This window comes from Cydia strobilella, chromosome 9, assembly GCF_947568885.1.
Source record: "Cydia strobilella chromosome 9, ilCydStro3.1, whole genome shotgun sequence".
Lineage (NCBI taxonomy): Eukaryota > Metazoa > Arthropoda > Insecta > Lepidoptera > Tortricidae > Cydia > Cydia strobilella.
Genome location: NC_086049.1, coordinates 16,569,088 through 16,596,971, shown reverse-complemented (window position 1 = coordinate 16,596,971; position 27,884 = coordinate 16,569,088). Strand labels below are relative to the sequence as shown.

General features: G+C 37.9%; 1 protein-coding gene and 1 long non-coding RNA gene across 2 annotated transcripts in view; one reads left to right on the top strand and one right to left on the bottom strand.

Moving 5' to 3' along the window:
• LOC134744482 (uncharacterized) overlaps positions 1-27,884 on the bottom strand; it is a 282,585-nt gene that overhangs the window by 252,875 nt on the left and 1,826 nt on the right. The gene's annotated exons all lie outside the window — the stretch shown is intronic.
• On the top strand, positions 16,093-18,967 carry LOC134743963 (uncharacterized). The gene is made up of 3 exons (XM_063677593.1): positions 16,093-16,146; positions 16,860-17,058; positions 18,447-18,967. The coding sequence occupies exons 1-3, from the start codon at positions 16,093-16,095 to the stop codon at positions 18,965-18,967; spliced, it is 774 nt and encodes a 257-aa protein (XP_063533663.1).

The following is a 27,884-nucleotide window of genomic DNA, read 5'->3' as shown; positions in this document are numbered from 1 at the left end:
TTTATTATTTTTGCGCTACGGCACATGGTTTAGGAGATACAGCCCTATAGATTTTTTTTTTTAATTTTGCGTTTTTTTTAAATATAAATTATGGGTTGCATAAAGGGGAAGGAAAATTTTATTGTTTTTGTGGTACCACGCACGGTTTAGGAGATACAGCTCTATAAAGTTTTTTTTCCTGGTTTTTTTTAGTTTTTTTTTTTTTAAGTATTAATTACGGGTTTCTTAAAGGGGTTTTTTAAATTATTTTTGCGCTACGACGCATGGTTTAAGAGATACAGCCCTATAATGTTTTTTTTTAATTTTGCGTTTTTTTTTTAAATATTAATTATGGGTTGCATAAAGGGGAACGAAAATTTTATTATTTTTGCTCTACGACGCATGGTTTAGGAGATACAGCCCTATAAAGTTTTTTTTTTAAATTTTGCGTTTTTTTTTTAAATATAAATTATGGGTTGCATAAAGGGGAACGAAAATTTTATTGTTTTTGCGGTACCACGCACGGTTTAGGAGATACAGCCCTATAAAGTTTTTTTTCCTGTTTTTTTTTGTTTTTTTTAAAGTATTAATTACGGGTTTCTTAAAGGGGTTTTTTTTAATTATTTTTGCGCTACGACGCATGGTTTAAGAGATACAGCCCTATAATGATTTTTTTTTAAATTTTGCGTTTTTTTTTTTAAATATAAATTATGGGTTGTATAAAGGGGAACGAAAATTTTATTATTTTTGCGCCACCACGCACGGTTTAGGAGATATTATATCTATATATATAGCTATAATAGCTCTATAAAGTTTTTTTCCCTGGTTTTTTTTGTAAGTTTTAATTAAGGGTTTCTTAAAGAGGAACGAAAAGTTGATTATTTTTGTGCTACGATGCACGGTTTAGGAGATGCAGCCCTATAAAGATTTTTTTTTTGTTTTTTTTTTTATTGTGTTTTTTGTATATTAGTTTGGGGTTCCACAAAGGGGAACGAAATTTTGATTATTTTTGCGCTACGACGGTTTAGGAGATACAGCCCTATAAAGTTTTTTTTGTTTTTTTTTTCATTGTGTTTTTTGTATATTACTTTGGGGTTCCGTAAAGGGGAACGAAAATTTTATTATTTTTGCGCTACGACGCGTGGTTTAGGAGATACAGCCCTAAAATGATTTTTTTTCCCCTTTTTCTTTTTTGCGTTTTTCAATCTTAATTAGGGGTTTCTTAAAGGGATTTTTTTAATTATTTTTGCGCTACGATGCACGGTGTAGGAGATACAGCCCTATAAAGTTTTTTGTTATTTTTTTTTTTCTTTTTTTTCATTGTGTTTTTAGTATATTACTTTGGGGCTTCATAAAGGGGAACGAAATTTTTATTATTTTTGCGCCACCACGCACGGTTTAGGAGATATTATATCTATATATATAGCTATAATAGCTCTATAAAGTTTTTTTCCTGGTTTTTTTAAAGTTTTAATTAAGGGTTTCTTAAGGGGAACGAAAATTTGATTATTTTTGTGCTACGATGCACGGTTTAGGAGATGCAGCCCTATAAAGATTTTTTCCTCTTTTTTTTCTTTTTTGCGTTTTTAAATCTTAATTAGGGGCTTCTTAAAGGGGAGCGAAAATTTGATTATTTTTGCGCTACGATGCACGATATAGGAGATACAGCTAATACAGCCCTATAAAGATTTTGTTTCTTTTTTTTTCATTGTATTTTTCATGTATTACTTTTGGGTTACATAAAGGGGAACGAAAATTTTATTATTTTTGCGCTACGACGCATGGTTTAGGAGATACAGTCCTATATATATTTTTACAATGCATGTGCTCGAAAAGTGCGTTTCCTACGGAGCCATATCGTGCGGAAAGTACTGCTTTTCCGCACTAGTGCTTTTTGTTTTCAATTTTTTTTTACAGTACATATGGTGCTACTTTCTCGCACTAGTGCGGAAAAGAGCACTTACCGTGCATATGTCGAAAGTTTAAAGGGCCATATGTACTGTAAAACGTACGATACACGTGCGAATAGGTAATTCGCAACTCGTGTCGATTTAAAACACTCCTTTTAATAATTAAACTTATTTGCCATGACATGTTTTTTTATTTACTCGCACAATGCATAGTAAAACATTGTATGATACACGTGCGTAAAGATGATTTCCGCACTTGTTGCATAAATAGCAATTTTTTTTATCAAAGAATGAAAGAAAGTCACGGTATTAATAACCAAATTTTACTTTAGTGGTACCTTTTCCCTATCACTGTCACAAATGTATGTGGCGTTCACGTAAACGCGATATTTTTAAGATTTCCCTGCGCAATGTTGCCAGCTCGGTCGCAAATCAAACATGTACTTACAGTTCTTTTGCATAATGGTGACATTGTACAATATCTATGAGTTTTAAATAGGTAAAAGATAATTCGACGCATTCTTTGCGTGCTTGTTGCTTGTTGTTGTGTTGTTTGCGTAACTTCTTTGAATAAGTTGCGTTAATTTGGCGCACAGGCGAAGTAAACATGCGTTGCGTACGGCAAGGTCACGCCGCGGCCCCACCCTGCACGGCCTCCGTTGCCCATTCAGACCGCCCGCTAGCTTCGTTTGAACGCAAATAATATTTTTGTAATATTTGTTTATGCAGTGGATGCAAGTGACACAAATTCATACATCTTATTTATCCCGCATTTCAAATTAATAAGATGTAAACTCTAATATCTTTAATATTCTTTTGTAACGGTGACAGCCTGTTACAACAAAATCATCAAATATCTTATGAAGCTATGCCTTAATAAGACACAAAATCATTTAATGGACCTATTTAAACGATTAAATTCGACCTAAGTAATTTTTTTTAACTCTAATTTTTTTTTGTGTCATTTAGAATATTATGACATAGTATCAGATTGCAGTGGATGTAATTGACACAAACTATGTTTTCACACTAAAAACACTATCCTAAATGCAACACAGTTACATGTTTTCTCTCGAATATTTTTTTCTCCAAGATAATTCAAAATAAAAAATAATTACCACAAAATAACAAATTACTAGAAAAGCAAATTATATATATGACACAAAACAAAATGTAAGATTTACATCTTAACAAAGTATTCATAAGCGAAAACAGAATTGACTTTAATATTTTTATAACCTAGGGGTCAAAATATAGCCAGCGGTACAGGTCTATTATTCTGTGCTGTGTTCGAACCTCCAAACTCGTTATTTAAACAGAATTCATCGCTTTGTTAATTAAATTTTAACAGTTCAGCTATTAACTGACTGAAAATTGTCCAAGTTCTGAAGGGCCATCACTTCATTAAAAGTTTGCCATCATTTATTCATTATTTTAAGGACCGTCCACTTTGAAGCTCCGCTTTATTTGGGTTCGGGGATGACTATATAGGTAGCTTGATATATTTGGGTCATAACATTTTAATCTTTTCAATACCGGTATTGAAATCCCATATTTGTCCACTACTTTTAACAACACCACAATAATTCCGGAATTAAATCCGGTATTGAATATTTTTTTTAGGTTAATTTTTTTATGAAGCAGAAACGTCTGCGAGTGTTACTGCATTTTTTTAATTAAAGGAAAAATTTAAAAGTTTACAAGAAAATAAATCTGTTGTAACGAAACAGCAGATAAACTGTTTTGTTAAGACAAATTTATTTTCTGTGTAAATGTTATTAGTGCGTAATAATAACGTCAATATCGTGTTGATCTCATTTCTAGTATGAGTCGAGACAAGGGCCTGACACTCTTTGATAGAAAAAGATAGTCTTATTGCGATTCCTATAAGAGGAAAGAGAAAATAGTGCCATGCTTTGTCCTTATCACCGACCGGGTGGCATCATAAGTAGGAGGCGATGGCGAAATACCGAAATGTATAAGAGTGAAAGAGAAAAAATCCTATGCTGCCCAAATTTTATATGAATATTCTTTTTCTTACCCCCGGTCGCTCGGTGACGCGTCTATAACTACTTGTATATACTATATCTATGAGTCGAGATGACGTTTTATTGAGTGTGAGAACCTAGGAGGATATAACCAAACGGAGTAGCCATTAACAACCCTCTGTCGAAAATAGTCGGCCAATGGTCATGCCCAATGTATGGACTGACGTTTATTTGACATGGCTATTTTTACGTTACGCCAAAGATAGATATAACTCCGTAATAGATGGATACAGTCTAAGGAAAAACGTGCCTCGAAAATCAAGAAAATTTTACTCTCGATCAGAGGGCGCTACTAGTTTTGGCCTACTGTCGTATAGATGGCGTTGACGGTTTCGTTTGTTATTTTACAATTTTTACGCATATCAGTGAAAGAACATGGGTCAAAATCATAAAAATAATTAATGCAAATAAAAAAAATCATTGATCCATATTTAAATACATTTTATCGTATTTTTATAAATCTTAATTTTTAGTTTTAAAGTGTGTCGATAGATGGCAGTGAATTTACTGTGGTTACAAAATTTACTATTACAGTTAGTACCGCTCTAGTATAAGTTACTCTATGGTTACGCATACATTTGACGTTCCCTTCCCCCGCAAAAATCGGCAGACTTTTTTGTACAGAAAATTACAGACGTGGCGTCTCCGTTTGGTTATATCCTCATAGGTGTGTAACACATTATAAAGAGCTTAATGTGTGTAGATAAAGCAGTGTACGTAATTGTACACAATTAGACATTCAAACACTCGTGTGATGTTTTAATGCAACTCGCATTCAGCTCGTTTAGTAATAAAAAAACAGCAGTCACATAAACTACAAATATATCACAACGTTTTTATAATCAAATGAACTGCCTTGCGAAACATTTTAATTTAAACCCTTAGCGCCACTTGCAACATCACACTAACCCGGAGTTAACCGGTTAAACTGTTAACCCAGTGACAAATTGTACTGGTACCATGGCAACTCCACGTTTAACCGGTTAACCCCGGGGTAGTGGGATGTTACAAGTGGCCCATAAGGTTGTAAGTGTTCCCGCTCAGCAAAATGTAAAACCATGAAACCCAGATGGAATTTACACAGTACGCATAAAACTTTTAAGTGGCATCATTTGTATTCACGCGAAATTCAAGAGAAATAGATACACGCCGCTGTAGTGCCATCAATTTAGCTGGAAACGTCGTGTTCCTTGATTTCAGGATTGTTGGAGCTTGTATGTGTATTGTTTTTAGTACTTACATTGCTTTTGGATGCTTTTAACTCTGATAGAATATAACTTTGAGTGCTAGTAACATTTTAAACGGCGTTATTCATAAACCAGGCCAGTAACGTACCTACTGGCCTGAATTAGCTATGAACCGTTTGTCTTTATCTGTAGTTTTGACTTATGTATTTGCAATAAACAATAAACAGTGCGCAGAGGCGACAAAGTTTGGAAAAACTGATTGTCGTTGGAAACACCGAAGGCAAAAGATCGCGCGGTCGCTCACCAATAAGTTGGACTGATCAAGTTAAAGACTCAAAGACGCGTTGGACAGAAACCGGTGGAGGCAGATCATCCGCTCCAGATGCAACTGACCAAGATACCACGATCCTCAGACATGAGGGACCGACCAGAGAGAGAGATTTGCAATATAAGGATAAAACATTTAGGAACTGAATGCCTTCAATGTAAATTAACTCTTACCACCATTTTACTATACTTGGTCTTGTTTATCAACTTAAACGGTGTGTGCGTGTTAGAAAAACTTGCGCAGCTATAGATGTTGGTGTCAACTTTAGCCAGTCTTTCTTAGAGACCACGGGATTAATGCCGATCTCGAAACGTCGGAGGTTTAATGTTTAAGATTCGAGAATACGTGCCAGTTGCACCATTCGCATTTGACAGACTGATCAATGACACCCGGCGCGCCGCGGCGGTTTACAATGAAACTTTCCATACAATTTTAGCTAACTTTAACGATAACACACAGTTTGGTGCAACCGACCCTAAGTCCCGTCAAAGTTAATAATAATTTGAGAAAATCGTGAAAGTTGAAATCAATGTGTTCATCAAATATAAACTTTCACAGTTGTTACATTAGCGAAATAATAATTATCCGCAATATAAAACAAAACCACGCTGCGCTCCAAAACCTAAATCGTCGATGTAGCTCGGAAGGCGGCCAAGCTAAAATGGGACTGGGCTGGTCACGTCTGCCGAATGCCAAATGAGTTGTGGGGCAAAATCGCCACAGAGTGGGATCCCGAAAACACAAATCGGGGACATGGCAGTCCCCGCCAGCGATGGCGGGATGAACTAGACTCCTTTTTCAACGTCAGACACAGCACTGGACAGAGATCTGTGGAGAAATTGGGGGAGGCCTTTGCCCAGCAGTGGGACACGTAAGCAATATTGCTGCCGCAAATGTCGAAAATCCGGGCATCAAAATTGAGTTTGATATTTGCGGCCCTATGACTTCATAGGTGAGAAAAGGTTATTTAGATAGTCCCGAATCACCACCAGAAAATCACCAACAACTCCGTCATATCTTTGTTCCTGGTTCTCTATTGTTTTCCATAAATTCATAATGTATTGTTTGTCCGCATTTTCGTTAGTCATAATTTGGTTTTTCTCGGAAACGCGTAACTTTTCAGGATTGCCATAAAACAAACCTAACCTAACCTATCTATAGGATAACCTTATGAAAATCCTGAAAAGTTAACGGTTTCACAATTATGACTAATGATAATCTGACAATCATTACATTATGACTTTCAATAATGATGTCAAACAAAAGGACCCCCATTGTACACTTTTGGGGATTCGCGGGAGCCTATCACCCTCAAATTCCTTGAAAATTAAAGCTCGATGCCGTATTAGGTACTCCTGTGACTAGAACTTCAATCCTTCACTAATTTTTTTAAGAAAATTGTCAATGCTATCCAGCAGTAATGCCGCAACAGGTGCTGCTGCAGTCTCAATCCGAACGTCACCTTAATTTAATAATCGATTCTCTGTGTGCCACCATCTTAAAGCCACTTTTGCGGAACCCTCGTTAATCTGGACTTATTATAATGAATCCCAGAATGGCAGACGATTCAAACCTCAGTGGCTGAGCTTAGCTTGTCAAAGGTCTACCGACGCTAAGTTAGCCAGATTAGGGAGTTAGCTAATGAAATCAATTTCTGTGTAACTAAGTTAAAAAATAAATTCAGTATTTTTTGGTTTTAACATTGGAAGGAAATTAAAGTCAAAGACAAAGTCAATATATTCTTTTTTCAAATAGGCCTAGCAACAAGCACTTTTAGATTGTCAAGTTTTAAATATTACCTTAATCTAAATATCAGAGCAATTTATTGATGCAATTATTATTATTCTTAAAAACATTGAATTATTATAGATATGTCAAACTTAATAATAAGAATTAACAAAAGGATCGTCAAACACCAAAATTGTATAAAAAATACTAGTCTAGAAACTTTCTAAAATAAAAATCTAAATGTCAAAAAATACGGATTACCTAATATAGGTATTCATTGAATTATCAATTTCATTCTTATTAACACAATAATAAATAATTAATTATTTTCAATCACAATCCCACGGTATGCCACGGTGTTTCATCATTCATGTAGTCTTGTGTGCTATAATAGGCTTTAGAGATAAGTTTACGTTTTACATATTAGTAGAAATGCCACGAATATTCGGCAACTATTCCAGGAAACCTAATCCCGATAAGGCCTAGTTTCCCCTCGAGGTTGGAAGATCAGATGGCAGCGCTTTCATATAAACTACTGCCTCCGCCAATTCTTAGGGTTAGTTGTAAAGCAGACCCCAGGCTTCGATGAGCCGAGGCAATAAGCCGAAACAAACGCTAAAAAGAAGAAGAAAATATTCTAATCTATTAACCAGAGCACTAGCACTAATTTATTTTAGTAACAATATCTGGGAGACCGAGCTTTGCTCGGAAAACATTATAAAAACCTACCTAGATCGATTTTTCGCCGTCGAAATCGTTAGAGCCATTTCCGAGATCCCCGAAATATACATACATACATATATACGAGAATTGCTCGCTTAAAGGTATAAGATTGCATGAATGTCATCGAAATTTAGTAGCTTTACTAAATGTTAGGTCAGTCAGACACGGCGAATTTTCAAATTTAGTTTCCGAAACATCGATGATAAAATCCTACAACCGTGTTTTTATCTTCAAAATAGCATAATATTCAAAAAGTTCCAAATGGTCTTTAAGATAAGTAACTCTATTTCGTTCAATTTGGTTCCGAGTTTATTTCTTACGCCCCGTAATTGGGTAGTGGAATTCGTTACGGACTTTACGGTTCCCTGCCCGCGTGTTCCCATAGCTGTTGAGAGAGGGGCACCGAAAACCTTAAAACTGTTCAACAGAATGTCAGACGGCTGGTGACATTCTAATGGCGACTGCAGAAGCATTACGTTTGAGTGAAAGTGACGTTCCGGGCAGCAACATCGATTTTGACATTAGCGGCAGTAATGTCGCGCTGCGAGTCAAATTTTATTTTCTGGATTAATTGACATTTTGACTTTTTCTGCAGTAATAAGATAAGATCAGATGAGATGAGATGAGATGAGATGAGATGAGACGAGACGAGACGAGACGAGACGAGACGAGACGAGACGAGACGAGACGAGACGAGACGAGACGAGACGAGATGAGATGAGATGAGATGAGATGAGATAAGATAAGATAAGATAAGATGTTTATTTGTAAAGTCATGTACATGTGATGTTATTAAAGTTATACAGGATGCTTCCATGACACCCTGTCAGGGTACACAAATTGTCTTATATCTAGCATATGCAGTCGGCTGCAGCAGTATTTCACCGCGACAATGTCCTCGATATGTCTCGCCACTGCTAGGCCTCTAACATTGCAATCATTCATCGACAAACGCCAAACGAAAAGAAAAAAATATCGGGATGACAGATGCTACGAAAAGTCACTTGACTATTTCCATACGTTATACAGGATGACATTTTAACCACCTTTCAAACTGCGTAGTGACTTTATAGGTCATACCGAGCAACTTTTATTTAATATTTCGAGATTTCGGCATTGGTCCCATAATAAAAGGTGTCAATATGACAAAGAGGATATAATAGGATAGAGCGGTATTGTAATAGTAAATTTTGCGCCACAGCAAATTCACATCGACACACGATTAAAACTAAAAAAATATATCAATTTTTTTTAAATGATTTTGACAATGATTTAAACAACAAACGAAACAGTCAACGCCATCTATACGAGGGTAGGCCAAAGGTAGTGGCGCCATCTGATCGAGAATCAAATTTTCTTGATTTTCGAGGCACGTTTTTTCCTTAGACTGTATCCATCTATTACGGTTATATCTATCTTTGGTATTACCTATAAAGTCACTACGTAGAGTATGAACAGTGGTTAAAATTTCCCCCTGTATAAGTTGGCGTTTTCTATCAATGATTTTTATCGTGCCTAGGCCCCCTGGAGTCTGTATTTAAGCTATTGGAATAGCACCCCTGAGATGCCATCGAAACGGATAACCGTATTACAGGAATTGGATATTTAGAGGCAACCTGTCACTTTGAGATTCCATTATTTGCAAAGTTTGGGGTTTGATGGTAATGAAGTTTTACTCTTACTTCTTCATATTTTGACTCTAAGGGCCACTTGGCCCATGGTTACCAGTACAATTTGACACTGGATTAACGGTTTAACCGGTTTACCAAGGGTTAGTGGGATGGTGCAAGTGGCGTTCAATAAGAGTTATATGCGGTATTTTCGGACCGATCCGACCTTCAAACCTTCAAGAAAATAATGTACCTACTCCCATCTTAAAGGCCGGCAACGCACTCGCAACCCCTCTAGTGTTGCGGGTGTCCATGGGCGGCGGTAATCGCTTACTATCAGGTGATCCGTCTGCTCGTTTGCCTCCTATACCATTAAAAAAAACACGTATAACGTATTCCTTCGGATTCTTAGTTATTAAATCCAGCGGAGAGCTCACATGCTCTTGACACTAGCCTTTCCACAATAAAGCCATATTGGATTTAAGAGATCTTTTACAAAATATCCTTCCATACTATGGAAGGTAGAGTTAAGGAAATGAATCTTCATGTATCAAAAAGTGACCGTAAAAAACAGTAAATAGGCGGCGCCACCATACACTGAAGTACCTAGACCATACACCTAGTATTTATATAGATGTGCACCCGTGCAACCGTGAGGGACAGAATATACCTAAAGCGACAAAATTAAAAACACGTTTTAACATTCCTGGCAACATACCAGAAACAACCTACGTAATTTGGTCGGGTTATTTGCTGCCCCTCCCCCATTTCATCTCTACATTATTATACCTGTACGGTTCATGTCATAGTCTCCTATATATTACAATACTCTTTGGTCTCATAGCCTACCTAGCGCCACCGGAGAAATTAGGAACTATTATTTAAAGCTGAAAGCGGTCACTTTTGCAACAATTCTGCCATAAGAGATTGGCATCATTTCTATACCATCCATACTTCATACATTGTGACCACAGATTGCGTACAAGATGGAGCTTTTAAAGGTAATATTCGGATGCCGATTTCAAGGAGAATATGACCGCTAGGCGACTGCAGCAGCAATACTGAGGGCGTCACTACGTTCGACGTGTTGCCTCTCTGTCGCACTTGTAAATTTGTACGTAAGTGTGACAGGGAGGCAACACGTCGAACGTGGTTCGCGGTAGGCCTTCTATTGCGGCAGTAACGCAGCGCACTACGTAGGCGAATAACACGCGAACGCGAAGTTCTCTCTCTAAATATTTATCAAACGACACAAGTTTCGAAAACTCATTGATACTAGCAAATACCTACTAAAATAGTCAGGATTCGAATCTACGAAGAAGTATTTATTTGTTAAGTCGCGGAAGTTTTTGTTTTTAAAGGGGCCCACTGACTATCAGTCCGCCGGACGATATCGGCCTGTCAGTTAGAACAAAAATTTGACAGTCCCGAACAACTGACAGGCCGATATCGTTCGGCGGACTGAAAGTCAGTGGGCCCCTTAAAACTAGAAAAGGGAATTTTCCTACCAAAATTGAAAATAGGACTAAACTTTAAACGTCGAAAATTCAATATTTCCAATTCTCCTTACGCAAATTCGAAACATTTCCTATCAGTACACTTACCACGAGTTTCATTCGAAATGCATCTCTCGAACTTATAATAATACTCGCTTCAGCCCGCGACTTTGTCTGCGTGGATGAAAACTACCTATCCAATGTCCTTTCCCGGGCTACAAACTAGAGTCAGACCAAGATAACTCTGCAGCGATTTTTATACCACATAACGTGCAAGTGTTAAGTATTTTGAACGTCAAACAAGCACGTCTGTGCTATAAAAATCGCTGCAGAGTTATCTTGGTCTGCTTCTATCTCCGTACCAAATTTCATCTGTCCGTTCAGCGGTTTAAGCGTGGAGAGGTAACAGACAATTACTTTCGCATTTATAATATTAGTAGAGATTTCAAAACTCGTAGTCTACGAGTGAGTTGACTGTTGCTAGCGTTTGCGGCGTTGGTAAACTCATGGTAAGGGTTAAGAGCTCACGTATCAAACGTTACTCGAGGCAAATTCGCAATATTGTGCGGTATTTCATAAATCGAGGGGTGAAACGTAACGGGGTGAAATATAGCGGGGTGAAGTATGATCGCATATTTCAGCTACAAACCAAATGCAACGTCAAACGGCGATACGGGGTGTGAAATGTGGAGTATCGAGCGTTCGCAGAACGCATCCACACGTTACTAGATGGAACAACTAAATGTTCAACGACTGAGATGTTTTTGCCACAGATATAAATATACCATAGATGACGCAAATGCATCTACTTCGCGTATCCGAACCCCGACCAAGCGTCGAGGTTGACAGTCGCTCTTGACAGTCCACGCGCGTCAGTTGTTGCAGCCAGACGTCCGTGAAAACTTAAAAAATGCTTCGTTGAGTGATAATTAACTGCAACAGCCCAAAAATTGCGACCACCCAAAGGCAAGGACGTATTTCTTATCACAGGTAAGTAATTTTAAAATTATATTTAGCGTAAATTTTGTATGAAAAAGTCGGTCGGCACGCTTGGTTTCAATACAAATCGTGATATTTTCGTCATCTAGGTAGTACGCTACCTAGATGACGAAAATATCTGTGAATTAAATGTGGTTTTTGCTAACAAGTGTTTAGTATTTGGGTTATGTATAAGGGCGCCTATCTGTGTGGTCTTATCTGCTGTACTCTCTTTCTGTCTCGGCAAACAACCGACTAATCGGAGAAGGACGAGACAATTAAGAGCGAGACGAGAAGGGAGCAGCGTGTACACACTCGTTCTCGGCCTATCTCGAGGTCTCTCTACGAGTGAGTATAGCCGGCATTAGTGTTTTCACTTCACGATATGGGATCTATGGGAGGTAGTCTGTAGGCTGGCATGTAATTTGAGTATTTTGTCGCGTGTGCTAAAAAAGGCAACAGAAAAATGGCTGACAGAGTATCGTTTGGCTAGTGGGGATGTTATTTGTGCTTTTTAAATTTAGTTACTAGGTATCTCAGTGCGGTTACTTTCTTTTATAAACTGAAATAGATAACATATACTAAAGAAAAAGTGACCAAGACCTTTGAACTGGTCACGGTCACTGGACCACCCGCGTGCCAAATTCTCGAGTCTTATATTGACCGGGATATTCTCTCTCAGTGATTACCTTTTGTATTATTTATGAGCTTCCGATATTTCGACGCAGTTACATGCAAAAGGTAATCACGGTCTATATCGCGGTCAATATAAGGCCAGGATTACACTTGTAAGTTTTACTTACGTAAGTAGGGACGCTATTTGCTAGAATGAGATAACGATATTCATATCTCATTCTGTAGTATAGCTGTGTCCCTTCTTACGTAAGTAAAACTTACAAGTGTAAGCCTGGCCTAAGTCTAGTGACACTAACCTAAAACTCTAAATTCTCGAGTGTACAAATACAGTGTGTTAAAAAAAATTTGGGCCCTGGAGGGAAAGTATCTACCTTAAAACCTTATGTTAGCTCATTCTACTTAAAGGAAACATTCTATTATTTTTAAAAAGGAACAAAACTGCATTCAAAATTTTTTATAAATTCGCTTCTCCTTTAAGGATGACTCACGTTAGACCGGGCCGTGTCCGGGCCGGAGCTTCCGGCGCTTACTTTTCTATGACATGACAGGTGATCACGTGATGCTTTCCATAGAAAAGTAAGCGCCGGAAGCTCCGGCCCGGACACGGCCCGGTCTAACGTGAGTCATCCTTTATCCCTAAAGCTTCTGATCTGCCATCATTCTCCCTTTATAATATAATACTTAGTATAAGTATATTCCGTCGCTATAAAAATAGCTTGACCTGCCCTTATATGACCGGTCTGAACGTACCCGAAAAATTCAATTTCACGAACCGGCTCATTCATTGTACGTAACTTATTCTTAAAAAATGTTACCCATTCATCTCGCAGTTATTAAAAACCTCATACCAGTGACCTGGAAGTCTATATAGCCACCAGAATTAGAAGACCTGTCTTACCCTTCTTTGGGCTTCCTGGTAATGATATGGGCAGGGGGCACAGAGGGGTAGGTAGGGGTCTACGAGTTTTGGACATTTTTATAGCGTGGGAGTGATGATGGAGGTGGTGTGTTGTTTGGGTCACATTTTATAAAAAAAAACCGGGTGCGAGTCGGACTCGCGTTCCAAGGGTTCCGTACATTACACAATTTAAACAATGTATTTTTTATGTGAAATGTCTTTAAAAAAAACCGTAGGGGTCGGATCAAAAATTAAGTAATTAAGTCCGACTCACGCTTGACTGCACATTTCTAATAGGTTTTTCGGTGATCTATAGGTAAAGATCTATATTGTGTATTTTTTTCAAAATTTTTGACCTAGTAGTTTCGGAGATAAAGGGGGGGGAGGGGTATGGTCATTTTTTGCCTATTTTCTTGAATAACTTCTAAAATATTTATCTTAAAATTATAAAAAAATATATACTTGAGATTCTCACAATGAGCTCTTTCATTTGATATGTAACACGATATAGTTTGACAAACTTTATTTTTTAATTTTCTCATTTACCCCCTAAAAGTGGCCCCCGTGTTTAAAATTAATTTGTTTACGTTACATGCCCATCTATGGGTCACAAACTTAATTGGTCCAGTAGTTTCGGAGAAAATAGGCTGTGACAGACGGACAGACAGACAGACAGACGGACAGACAGGCAGACAGACAGACAGACAGACGCACGAGTGATCCTATAAGGGTTCCGTTTTTCTCTTTTGAGGTACGGAACCCTAAAAATGGACAAGTGCGAGTCGGACTCGCGCACCGAGGGTTCCGTACTTTTTAGTATTTGTTGTTATAGCGGCAACAGAAATACATCATCTGTAAAGATTTCAACTGTCTAGCTATTACGGTTGATGAGATACAGCCTGGTGACAGACAGACAGACGGACAGCGGAGTCTTAGTAATAGGGTCCCGTTTTTACTCTTTGGGTACGGAACCCTAAAAATCAAAATTCTAAGTTAACGTAAAAAAAGGAAAAAACGTATAATTCGACACTCTCACGGGAATCAAAATGTTTGATACAAAAATAAACTTATGAGGTAGCACTTCATACAGTGACTCCACAGACTCAGCCCGACCTCGGCACGTCATGAATAACTGAGCCGTCAGTGATTGTGCTGAAATATTAAAGGCCCATCCCGCGCCTCTCGTTTTTATTCAACGTGTGTTTGATACTTTATTAGGTTTATTACAGAGCTTATCTTGCAGATATTGCAGATTACATAAGTTATGTCACTATGTTGACATTATGTAACTGTGATGTGATGAAAAATGAAAAAAAAAATGAGATAGGAAGACGAGTTCAGGCAGGTGGCTGGAGCCTTGTGGAGAAGACAAGTTCTGGACAGGGACTCGTGGAGGAATATGGAAGAGGCTTATGCCAAGAGCAACCAGACAAGACGTCTGCGGAGAAAGGCTAGCAGTAAGCAGTAAGTAAGTAAGAAGGTAACTGTGATGTAGCACCGCCACCTCTAACTGACTTTAGCAAAGGCCCTGGAGGCTGCTTTTTCTCTAAGGCTCACTTGTACCATTCCACTGACCGGGCTTATCCGGTTAAACCTGGAGTTACCTGTACAATTTCACGGACGAACGGTTTTATCGCTTAATCCCGGGTTACTGGGATGGTGCAATCCTTAACCTGGGGTTAACCGGTTAAACCTGGAGTTACTATGATCACAAAATAAATAATATGATAAGGCACAAGGTTCACTCTCTAACAAAACGTTATTTTATCGTCTATTACGAGAGCGACCGTTCTGTAGCGGTGCGCGGCAATTTCTATGGTTAGACACCAATATTGGTGTAGGCCGCATGTACTTGTAGCGATGCGAAGAAATCGCGGAGTGAGCCACGCCTGGTATTAGTTATGCTCAAAATAGTTAAGCCAGTGGAATTAAGATTCTTAGTTTGCGTTTAACAACACCGTGTATAACTGTCGCCTCTAATCAAAGGGAGTGGAACTAGAAGCGAGGCGGTCATCAAATAGAATTTTGTCGGACGAGTGCTGACCTGCTGCAGTGAATGTAGATGGATACATTTGTATGGCACAAATATGGTATTGATGGGTACAAATGCATGGACATTTCCTGCTAAAATCGGTTATGTCAGCCACCTGAGAGCTCACGAACGTCACTCTTATTAATCAGTACAAAACAGTTGAAGAAACCGAAGGAACCGGCCGACAGTAACCGGCCAGGACAGTCGTTTGATGATGATTATGATGTAGTTGATGTATTACTATTATTTTCAAAAAGAACATGCACATTGTATCTTAAATAACCCACTTTAAGGAATAAACAAATATTTCTCACGCATTGTCCACCATGTTTACGAGTTGCGATCTACTCTGCTACACCACACAAACATCGATTTAAAAGCCAGTTCAAATGTGATAGTTATTGTTCGGGAATACGGTACATAATTGAATGTATTTTTGAATGGAATTTGGGGTTGTTATCCACGATGGTGCAGTACTATTGTCTTCGACGAATCTGTTGATGTCAACTACAATCCGTAACAGTTTGTCAGTAATTGCGATGGAATCAAGAGTGTTTGTTCTGGTGCTACTGGCTATGCAGATTGTGATATCTGTAAGTATTTTTGTGTATTTTTTCTTTTTTGTCGTATAATGATTGAGGGACATGACGATTGTGGAAGTGTGGACACTCTTCACCAGTGCTCTCAGCGGATTTGCAGTCTTGACTGCCCCCGGCCCCAGGCCCTGCAGCACTGCACAGACTGCTAATGCATGTGCTGCCGCCCCTAATGTATTGCCGCTCTAGGCCCGGGTCTACTGGGCCTTAGGGAAAACCCGCCATTGAGTGCTCTCCAAGCCGCTCTATCTTTGGCCTGGTGTATATTAGTAATTTGGCTTTAGAGTCTGATATTATTCTGTCCGCCTAACACGTGGCCATACGTCCATCCGTGGCTTCCTTGCCATGCGGCCAGTGATCATGAGCTTCTCCAGAACAACTGGACCTGTTCTGTTCAGATATTCGAAAAACTAAGTACCTACCCGTTGGGTGCAAATACTAGCGAGGTTTTGAAGTTGAGTTCAATAAATCTCCTTTTTCGCATTCATTAGTGATCCTCAAAAACAAGAGGGAAGCATGTTTAGCCCTTTTAAAAGTTATACTTACTCTTCTAACTTGTTAATTTTAAATAATTCTTCTTTAGAAATCTATAACATTATTTCGCAATAATTTGTAAATTGCATTTCCATTTTCCATAAAAATAGAGTTATATTCAATATAGTAATATATTAATATAAAATTGCTGCATTAATATTATGTTTGTATAACAGAGGCAGAGTCCAGATTCAGAAGGAAAGGCAGTAAAAGTTCGGAAATCGACCTCTGATATTTCCAAACATTATCCGCCTGGCTCTGAAAGCAAAAGATGGGAATCCCTGCCGGGACATCGAGAAATACTACGAAGAAAGGTACTTATTACGATTAACGGAAAACCAGCGTTCATGACCAGTTCTGCATTATCAGTGCTTGGTAACAACACCCGAGATGACTCACTGAAATTTGTCGACATACTATCATACAAAGATTCTGTATTTCAAAATGGAAAACACATAAAAAAAAATTATGCAAAAGTATTTTATCGGCATTTTTAAGTGTTGTTACAGCAAAGGTTGAGATCTTCTTTTGAGCAACAAATATGCTTGTGACATAAACTCCTGCTTTTCCAGAAATTCAAGGGTAGAATGAAGATGTTTGTGTATATAACACTTAAAACTAAATACTTCTTTTAGGTATACTAAAAGCTATATGATTATTATAATTAAAAAAAAAAATTACTACTTTACCTAAAATAAGTTTATTTATGTATTGTTTGTACTGTTATCATATTTATGTAACTATTAACCTATCATTTTTTGGCAATAAAGTGATTTGAAGTTAAAGTTGCAGTTATGAATTTTTTTTTATTTATTTTAATTATAGGACAAATCAGATAGACCTAATCCCACAGTAAGCATAGAAAACATCCATAACACAAAAACAAATCCGTACAGTTAACTCGAGATATAAAATTGAAGAAATTTGAACCTCATGTGATTCTATTTTATTTTCTTTCAAGCCTTAACTTCTTTAACTTCTTTCCGCCGTGTACCGAAATATTTGTGACAACCACAGAAATAAATAAATGTCCTTGCCTGGATTCGAACCCAGGACCTCTTGCTTCGTAGGCAGGGTTACTACCGACTAGGCTAGGAAGCCATCTAAATACTTATGAAAATTCATATTTATCGACCGAGTGAAGCGAAGGTCTCCGTTTCAGCTTGGCATGAATGCGTTTGTACGTCCGGCTGTCCGGCCTCAACAGTACCCCTAGTACACACTTCATTCGAGAGCGTGACGTAACGTACGCGATTGCGTTGTGTTATTTTGTATGGGATTGAGTTTCCAAAACGTTCAGCTTGGCGCGCTGTTCAAAATCCCATACAAACAAAGACATAACGCAAACGCGAACGCTCGTCACGCTTTCGAATTAAATTTACACTAGGAGTTCCGGGCGCATAATTTCTCAACCGATTCTCGTGAGTTTTTGTGAGCAAGTTCTTATAATTAATGGATTTTTTTGTTGAATCAGTTTCTATTCTCGACGGTTTTAAAAATGGCAAAGCTAGCTGTACTGTAGCTCACAGAAATACTAGTTCGTATATGCACATCATGCACATGTAATAAGTAACATAAGTTTAGAAATCAAACGTTTAAATGTAGTAATCGGCAAACTTTCGATTTACGCAAAAATTATCTGCGTGTTCAGTTTTCTTATATCCCTGCTAAAATATATAAAAACAAAATTAAATATAAATACAGAAGACACTGGTATTTTTTTACACAAATAGTAAAATACTGTATTTTTCATTAATTGACAATTTATTGTTTTATTCAGCCATCTGGACACTTAACACCACTTAGACCGGATGACATGGACACAGACGGAGTAGTCTCAGTTGCAGTCGGACCCCCGCCTGTAAGACCTAAATTTGACAGAAGCAAAGCAATACGAAGCAAAAACATAGTTAATAATAATACCCTCACTACAAGAGCACCAAGTAATAATGCTGTCAACTTTGTAAAGGATATCCTCACACAGCTGGGACGAGAGTTCCTGACACATCAAGTGAACGAAGACTTCGTATTTGGACAATACATTGGCATTTCAATGAAAAATTTAACAAGTGATTTAAAAGTAAAAATGCAACATGACATTTTAGATATAATAGTTAAGTATCAGAGACTCAACAGCGGTGAGATAACTAAAGAAGATATCAAGTCAAAAGAAGAGGATAAGAATAAAGGTCCGAAATATGATCAAACGGAGAAAAAAACGACAAACCATGAAACAGAAGAACCTTGGCCGGATTTTTCGAACTTAGCAAAAATAGTTGGTTAGGTGAAAGGTCTAGTAGTCTTAATAAAAGTTAAAGAAAACCCGACTAGGTATAAGATCGAGATAAATCTAAAACAGTTTTAATAAAATACACAAATTTACAAATAAAGACACAAAACTCCTGTCTTTACAGGCCGAAGGGGGTGTTTTAAATCGACACGAGTTGTTAATTACCTATTCGCACATGTATCGTACAACGTTTCATAGTACATATGGCCCTTTAAATTTTCGACATAGTTGCGTAATGTGCTAATTATCGCACTAGTTCGGTAGAGTAGATGTACTGTAAACCCTTTACACTCGGCTTGAAACAATCGTGAGTTGACTTTGAAAAAAACTAAGCACGAAAAATAACGTACCATTGACATGCCATTTCCTATCTCTATCACACGCACATAATTATAATTAGTGCGAGCGGGGCAGCAATATAATTATTATATTTATTTCTAAAAAGGCATATAAAAAAAAGAAAACAAAGAAGAATATAATTATGCGTGTACGATAGAGTTAAGAAATAGCGTGTCAATGTGTATGAAATTCTTCGTGCTCAACATCTTTATTTAATGATTTTAAGGTAAGACAAAATTACTTACATTTTAATTATACCTAACTAATGTACATGATCTACAGTCAGCTGAAGGGAGAAGTGACCCCCTGCAAAAAAATCTATGCAGGGGGGTTCACTTCTCTCTGCAGCTGACTGTAGATCATGTTTTAGATGAAAACACTTCCATTCCAACATTCACTTTCACTTTAATGACTAAGTATTACTGTGTCAGTATTATCTTCTATCGCTTTAACATTATTAAATCAATGCGACAAAGTCATAGTTTAATTTATAGTGTTAACTCGATTAAGTCCTAAACAAATGCCTTTTATATCGATAATCGGATTGGAAACCTGTTATTTTAGGATGAGAAACTTTTGTCGTTCACATTCTCATTGTAATCGGATTATGGCGTCCATTGTGTTGACTTAGGCCCACAGCCGGCCTAGCCAAGGTGACAATCGCTATCGCTTTGACAACGAAACGCTTTGTGTCTCTCTATCACTCTTCCATATTAGTGCGACAGTGACAGTTGCGTTTCGATCGCTACGGAGCGTTAGCGATTGGCGTGTTGGCTATGGGGCCAGACTACATAAGGAGCGTTTGTGAAGAGCGCAGTCACTACACATATATGTAGGTACTTCTTCAGTCGGATATTCTTGTCAGAGCAGTAGTGATCATTGAGGTCGTTGTACGGCCTTTTTCGTTATTTCCCGCCATGCTTCTCTATTTATTGCATTCCGCACGCACAGATTTAAAGGTGACCCGGTGAGAGCTTTGACTTGGTTGGTTTGAGGGTCGCAATCTGGGTCTTGTGTCATCCACTCTGCCCTGAACAACAAATCTCTCCATGGCGTCGTCTTCCCTGCGCGTAACGTGACCGAAGTATCTAAGGATACGAGAGTGAACGATTGCCGAAAGTCTGTGTAACCTTGAGTTCCTGGAGAATGGATATATTAAATTAGTGCGACGCTGAGTCCACAATATCCGCAGCATCTTTTGCAGCACCATTGGTACTGGTAGGCTCTTTGAGAACCATAGACACGCTATACGAAATAATTTTCACCGCAACAGGTTGTAAAGGCTCTCTTTATTCTTCAAAAACCGGCCAAGTGCGAGTCGGACTCGCGCACGAAGGGTTCCGTACCATTACGTAAAAAACGGCAAAAAAATCACGTTTGTTGTATGGGAGCCCCCCTTAAATATTCATTTTATTCTGTTTTTAGTATTTGTTGTTATAGCGGCAACAGAAATACAACATCTGTGAAAATTTCAACTGTCTAGCTATCACGGTTCATGAGATACAGCCTGGTGACAGACGGACAGACAGAAGTACAGCGGAGTCTTAGTAATAGGGTCCCGTTTTTACCCTTTGGGTACGGAACCCTAAAAATGGATGAGAAAGTTGCATCCAGTATTGAGATTCGTCTGATATCGGATGCCCTATTTGCATCCTCAGCTGCTGCTTTGGAGCACAAACTTTCGCTTTCCGACATGACCGACATCTTCTTCATTATTATTCACAACGACGGGACTAGATCGCGTAAAATTAAGTCCCGTCATTGTGAATAATATTTAATAAGAAAAAATCGTGAAAGTTTAAATCAGTGATCTACTCGCAGGCCTCTATTGCATGCATGCCATCAATAAGACTAAGATAAAAAAGGGCCATTATTTAATACTATCAACTTTCATGACGTAAACGAAAATAACCATTAAAATAAATTTGGAAAAATTGCACTCCTCATACCTTTCAAATCTTCTCGATTCATTGCTTCGCCGCATCGTTTTGAAATAACTGACAATAAAAGCTGGCCAAGTGCGAGTTGGACTCGCGCACGAAGGGTTCCGTACCATTACGCAAACAACGGCAAAAAAATCACGTTTGTTGTATGGGAGCCCCACTTAAATATTTATTTTATTATGTTTTTAGTATTTCTTATTATAGCGGCAACATAAAAACATCATCTGTGAAAATTTAAACTGTCTTTGTCACGGTTCATGAGATACAGCCTGGTGACAGACAGAAGGACATTCAGACAGACGGACAGAGGAGTTAGTAATAGGGTCCCGGTTTTACCCTTTGGGTACGGAACCATAAAAAGTAGGAAGTTATATTTTCTCAACATGAAATATTCCTCTTACATTCATGTTATACTTGTAAAACTGAATCATTTCACATGGAAGAAATTTCACTGCTGTTTTATTGAAGCATGCTCGTTCACTCGTATACCACGCTCCGGTTCTCGTCTTTACAATCTTACTTTTAAAATGACTTATATCCCACATTTCCTACATACACTTACGTCTATTTACACACTAAAGTTGACGTCAAAGATATCTATTCATTTTGTTCCTTGTTACAATGGGATAAGGTGCAAAAGAGTTGACATAATTGTGACAGCGACATCGTTAAGTATACGGTGTGCATATATCGCAGGTTTATTGGACAGATGAGTTCGCTTTGAATAGTTCTTTTGGTTTTTGGCCGCGTGTGTGGAATGTCATAATAGTACATTTCGAAATGAGTGGCGATAAATTAAAACACGAAGCGAGTGTTTTAAATCGACACGAGTTGCGAATTACCTATTCGCACATTGCATCGTACAACATTTTACAGTAGGTACATATGGCCCTTAAACTTTCGACATATTTACGTAATGTGCTAATTATCGCACTAGTGCGGTAAAGTAGCCCCATATGTACTGTGAATATCATAAGTATTTTACAGCTTCTGAAAATTCTTGCCTACTATTATTACGAGAAAAGTGGACGAAATTTTCTTCACACAAACGTAGTGCCGATTTTCCTCTCTGGATATTGATATTATGGAAAATATTTTTATATAATGTGATGTATGTTATACTATGTTCCTTTGTAAGAATCTTTCGATAATAATATTTTATTATTATACGAAATCTAGAAACGAAAAAATAAAACGTTCATATTTTTAAAGCTAATAACTTTTATAATTCGTTGGTCAAACCAAATTGTCAGTAAAAAAACCAAAAAAAAACTAATCCTTTTCTTTTGGGTGCAAGTACTAGTGTAAGACAAAGATAGTACGATTGTCTCTGTCTATGTTTGAAATACAGTCCTGTGACAAAACTACATATTGCTGCCCCGCCCCGCCCATGATACCGGCGGTCAGTGCCACTGTGCGAGCGAGGTAGCAATATAATTACGCGTGTGCGATAAAGATAGGAACAGGCGGGTCAATGTACTAAAATTCTTCGTGGTTAGTGTCCTTACTTTAGTCAAATACTAAAATTTTACTTTACATGCACCAGATTCCAGAATCAGGCACTGCAGGTGAACCGTTAAGTGCATAGAGATATTTACGGGGACAAAGACAGGTATAAACCGGTTTACGGCCAAGGACTGTAAAACGAGTTATCGGTACATTAACTGAGGCCAGGAATCCGGGCATGTACTGGGTTTATAGGACCGAAGAGTTATAGCGTAGTTTTCGATCGGGTTTCTTGGGTTAATTGTGAAAATATCGAAGCAAAGGTACCTAATAATTTTACAGGATGTAGACGGTAGTACTATTAGTTATTCTGTGGTTATTGGTAGTTGGTAGTATGTTTGTTTTATTTTATTAATGCAATCGAAACAGGAAAATTAATATAATATTGTCTTCGATTACCGCGATAGTTACTCATGAAATAAAACTATGAAAACGGATTAAATCGCGTATATTGAATTTATAATACATCCCGACGTTTCGAACCCTTTACAGCGTTCGTGGTCAACGGGTGACCCGTTTTCATAATTTTATTTCAGGAAAATTAATAGTTAAATAGAGGTCACGTTTTCGGTTCGGGCGGAGTACGTCACTTTCGGAGTACGTCACTTTCTGAGTATGTCACTTTCTGAGTACGTCACTTTTGGAGTACGTCACTTTTGGAGTACGTCACTTTTTGAGTATGTCACTTTCTGAGTAGGTCACTTTCGGAGTACGTCATTTTTTTAGTACCATCGCTCACACCACGCTATGCGACGTAAGCGCCAGCCGCCATTAGGTACCTTTTGCTGACGTTTGTACGTAATAATAGTGTCTATTGTAATATGTGTTTTTAACTTATCTCTGTCTCCGTCTTTTGTATGTTATATTATATATTAATTTTGTTGTTTTTCTTGTTACCTGTCGTAATTGTTTCACCGGATGGTCTCACCGGAAGATCAGCGCTGGAAGTCGCCAGCAACATGCTGAGGTGAGACCATTTCGTAGCACTTTTTCTTTTTATTTAATATGTTTCTCTGTTTTGTATAACTTTCTATTTGTGTGTGCTAACGAATAAATTATTTCTATTTCTATTTCTATTTTGCCATGGAACGTCACATCTTTACTATTTCATATCTAGTGAATCTCTATTACTAATGTATAAAACCGGCACATAGAACCAGTATTTTGCGACATGAGTTGATGTTGTTTTGACAACAAACCATAAAAGCGGAGCGTGTCTCGCGACCTAAACGCGTAAGCGACATGAATCTTACGGCGCTTACGACGTTTTGTCCGCGTGGTACAGGTTGCGATTGCGACAATTTCATTGTTTGGTATGGCTTCTTTATAATAATAATATCTCAATGTCTTTATGTTAAGAAACTGGTCAAACTCCCACTGTGGCCAGGGGTGCGAAACTCCTCGCTTTGGGCAAACTTGGCTCCGTTCGGCTCATCATTGCTCCGAGCCATTATTAGGGTTGGCACAACTTGACGTCCCTTTGCTCGACCACAGATAAGATAATGACTTGAATTTTGACAACCCTAAATAACCCAAAGGGATAGTGCCTTATATTAGAAGACCCTGAATCGCTATCAAACTTCGGTTTTGTAGGAAGTTGCCCTTTCTATACGGTAGTACTATTACTTATTCTGTGCTGTGTTCGAACCTCCAAACTCGTTATTTAAACAGAATTCATCGCTTTGTTAATTAAATTTTAACAGTTCAGCTATTAACTGACTGAAAATTGTCCAAGTTCTGAAGGGCCATCACTTCATTAAAAGTTTGCCATCATTTATTCATTATTTTAAGGACCGTCCACTTTGAAGCTCCGCTTTATTTGGGTTCGGGGATGACTATATAGGTAGCTTGATATATTTGGGTCATAACATTTTAATCTTTTCAATACCGGTATTGAAATCCCATATTGGTCCACTACTTTTAACAACACCACAATAATTCCGGAATTAAATCCGGTATTGAATATTTTTTTTAGGTTAATTTTTTTATGAAGCAGAAACGTCTGCGAGTGTTACTGCATTTTTTTAATTAAAGGAAAAATTTAAAAGTTTACAAGAAAATAAATCTGTTGTAACGAAACAGCAGATAAACTGTTTTGTTAAGACAAATTTATTTTCTGTGTAAATGTTATTAGTGCGTAATAATAACGTCAATATCGTGTTGATCTCATTTCTAGTATGAGTCGAGACAAGGGCCTGACACTCTTTGATAGAAAAAGATAGTCTTATTGCGATTCCTATAAGAGGAAAGAGAAAATAGTGCCATGCTTTGTCCTTATCACCGACCGGGTGGCATCATAAGTAGGAGGCGATGGCGAAATACCGAAATTTATAAGAGTGAAAGAGAAAAAATCCTATGCTGCCCAAATTTTATATGAATATTCTTTTTCTTACCCCCGGTCGCTCGGTGACGCGTCTATAACTACTTGTATATACTATATCTATGAGTCGAGATGACGTTTTATTGAGTGTGAGAACCTAGGAGGATATAACCAAACGGAGTAGCCATTAACAACCCTCTGTCGAAAATAGTCGGCCAATGGTCATGCCCAATGTATGGACTGACGTTTATTTGACATGGCTATTTTTACGTTACGCCAAAGATAGATATAACTCCGTAATAGATGGATACAGTCTAAGGAAAAACGTGCCTCGAAAATCAAGAAAATTTTACTCTCGATCAGAGGGCGCTACTAGTTTTGGCCTACTGTCGTATAGATGGCGTTGACGGTTTCGTTTGTTATTTTACAATTTTTACGCATATCAGTGAAAGAACATGGGTCAAAATCATAAAAATAATTAATGCAAATAAAAAAAAACATTTATCCATATTTAAATACATTTTATCATATTTTTATAAATCTTAATTTTTAGTTTTAAAGTGTGTCGATAGATGGCAGTGAATTTACTGTGGTTACAAAATTTACTATGACAGTTAGTACCGCTCTAGTATAAGTTACTCTATGTTTACGCATACATTTGACGCTCCGTTCCCCCGTAAAAATCGGCAGACTTTTTTGTACAGAAAATTACAGACGTGGCGTCTCCGTTTGGTTATATCCTCATAGGTGTGTAACACATTATAAAGAGCTTAATGTGTGTAGATAAAGCAGTGTACGTAATTGTACACAATTAGACATTCAAACACTCGTGTGATGTTTTAATGCAACTCGCATTCAGCTCGTTTAGTAATAAAAAAACAGCAGTCACATAAACTACAAATATATCACAACGTTTTTATAATCAAATGAACTGCCTTGCGAAACATTTTAATTTAAACCCTTAGCGCCACTTGCAACATCACACTAACCCGGAGTTAACCGGTTAAACTGTTAACCCAGTGTCAAATTGTTAGTGGGATGGTGGAAGTGGCCCTTAAGGTTGTAAGTGTTCCCGCTCAGCAAAATGTAAAACCATGAAACCCAGATGGAATTTACACAGTACGCATAAAACTTTTAAGTGGCATCATTTGTATTCACGCGAAATTCAAGAGAAATAGATACACGCCGCTGTAGTGCCATCAATTTGGCTGGAAACGTCGTGTTCCTTGATTTCAGGATTGTTGGAGCTGTACGTGTGTATTGTTTTTAGTACTTACATTGCTTTTGGATGCTTTTAACTCTGATAGAATATAACTTTGAGTGCTAGTAACATTTTAAACGGCGTTATTCATAAACCAGGCCAGTAACGTACCTACTGGCCTGAATTAGCTATGAACCGTTTGTCTTTATCTGTAGTTTTGACTTATGTATTTGCAATAAACAATAAACAGTGCGCAGAGGCGACAAAGTTTGGAAAAACTGATTGCCGTTGGAAACACCGAAGGCAGAAGATCGCGCGGTCGCTCACCAATAAGTTGGACTGATCAAGTTAGAGACTGAGTCATCCTCTGGTTTCAAAAAAAAAAATAAGCCTTTATAGCTGCTCTACATTGATAACAATATATTATTAGGTATTACTTTTCTTCTTTTTAACAGCTTGTCTTTCGACAAAGGCATCCTCTAAAGATTGCCATTTCTCCCTATCTCTTGCAAGTCTAATCCATCCTGGTCCGGCCACTTTTTTGAGGTCATCTTCCCAGCGTTTCCATTGGCCGCCCTGGTTCCTTGCACAGGCTATTGGGTACCATTCTGTTATCTTCCTGGTCCATTTATCAGTTTTTTCTCTTATCATGTGTCCTGCCCACTTCCATTTTAGTGTTTTACATACTTTATTCGCATCTCTGAATTTGGTTATACCTTTATTTTGTTTAGTTTTATTTTATCTGCTTTCTACACGGTCGTCAAAGACGCGTTGGACAGAAACCGGTGGAGGCAGATCATCCGCTCCAGATGCAACCCTGATACTAACCACGATGCCACGATCCTCAGACATGAGGGACCGACCGGAGAGAGAGAGAGATTTGCAATATAGGGATAAAACATAATTTAGTTAGTTAGTTGTAGTTAAAAAGTTTTATGAATAATGGCGTTAAGTTTTATAAGACTTCGTTCATGTAGATATAGTTTAGGAACTGAATGCCTTTAATGTAAATTAGCTCCTACCCCCATTTTACTATACTTGGTCTTGTTTATCAAATTAAACGTTGTGCGGGTAGTTAGAAAAACTTGCGCAGCTATAGATGTTGGTGTCAACTTTAGCCAGTCTTTGTCGGAGACCACGGGGATTAATTCAATTAAATTTAATTTAATTATTTATTTCAAATCATTTTGATCCATATAGTGTTATTAATGGGTATGTTAGGTGTGTTGTGTGTAGTGTTCTTAATGCCGATCTCGAAACGTCGGAGGTAATTTTAATGTTAAAGATTCACGACTAAGTGCCAGTTGCAACATCCGCACTTGACAGGCCGACAATGACACCCTTTTGTTTTTTATGTCAAAGGAAAGAGATGCAACACGAATATTTGCCAAATACAGCGAAGTGTGGTGCCAGCATAACGATGACGAACAGTTTGATGCAACCGACCCTAAGTCCCGTCAAAGTAAATAATAATTTGAGAAAATCGTGAGTTTAAATCAATGTGTTTGTCAAATATAATAAACTTTCACAGTTGCAAAACCCGCTCCAGAGTACGCGAACGCGAGTGTGGAGTCGATTTCGCTGATTAGCGAACTAGACTCC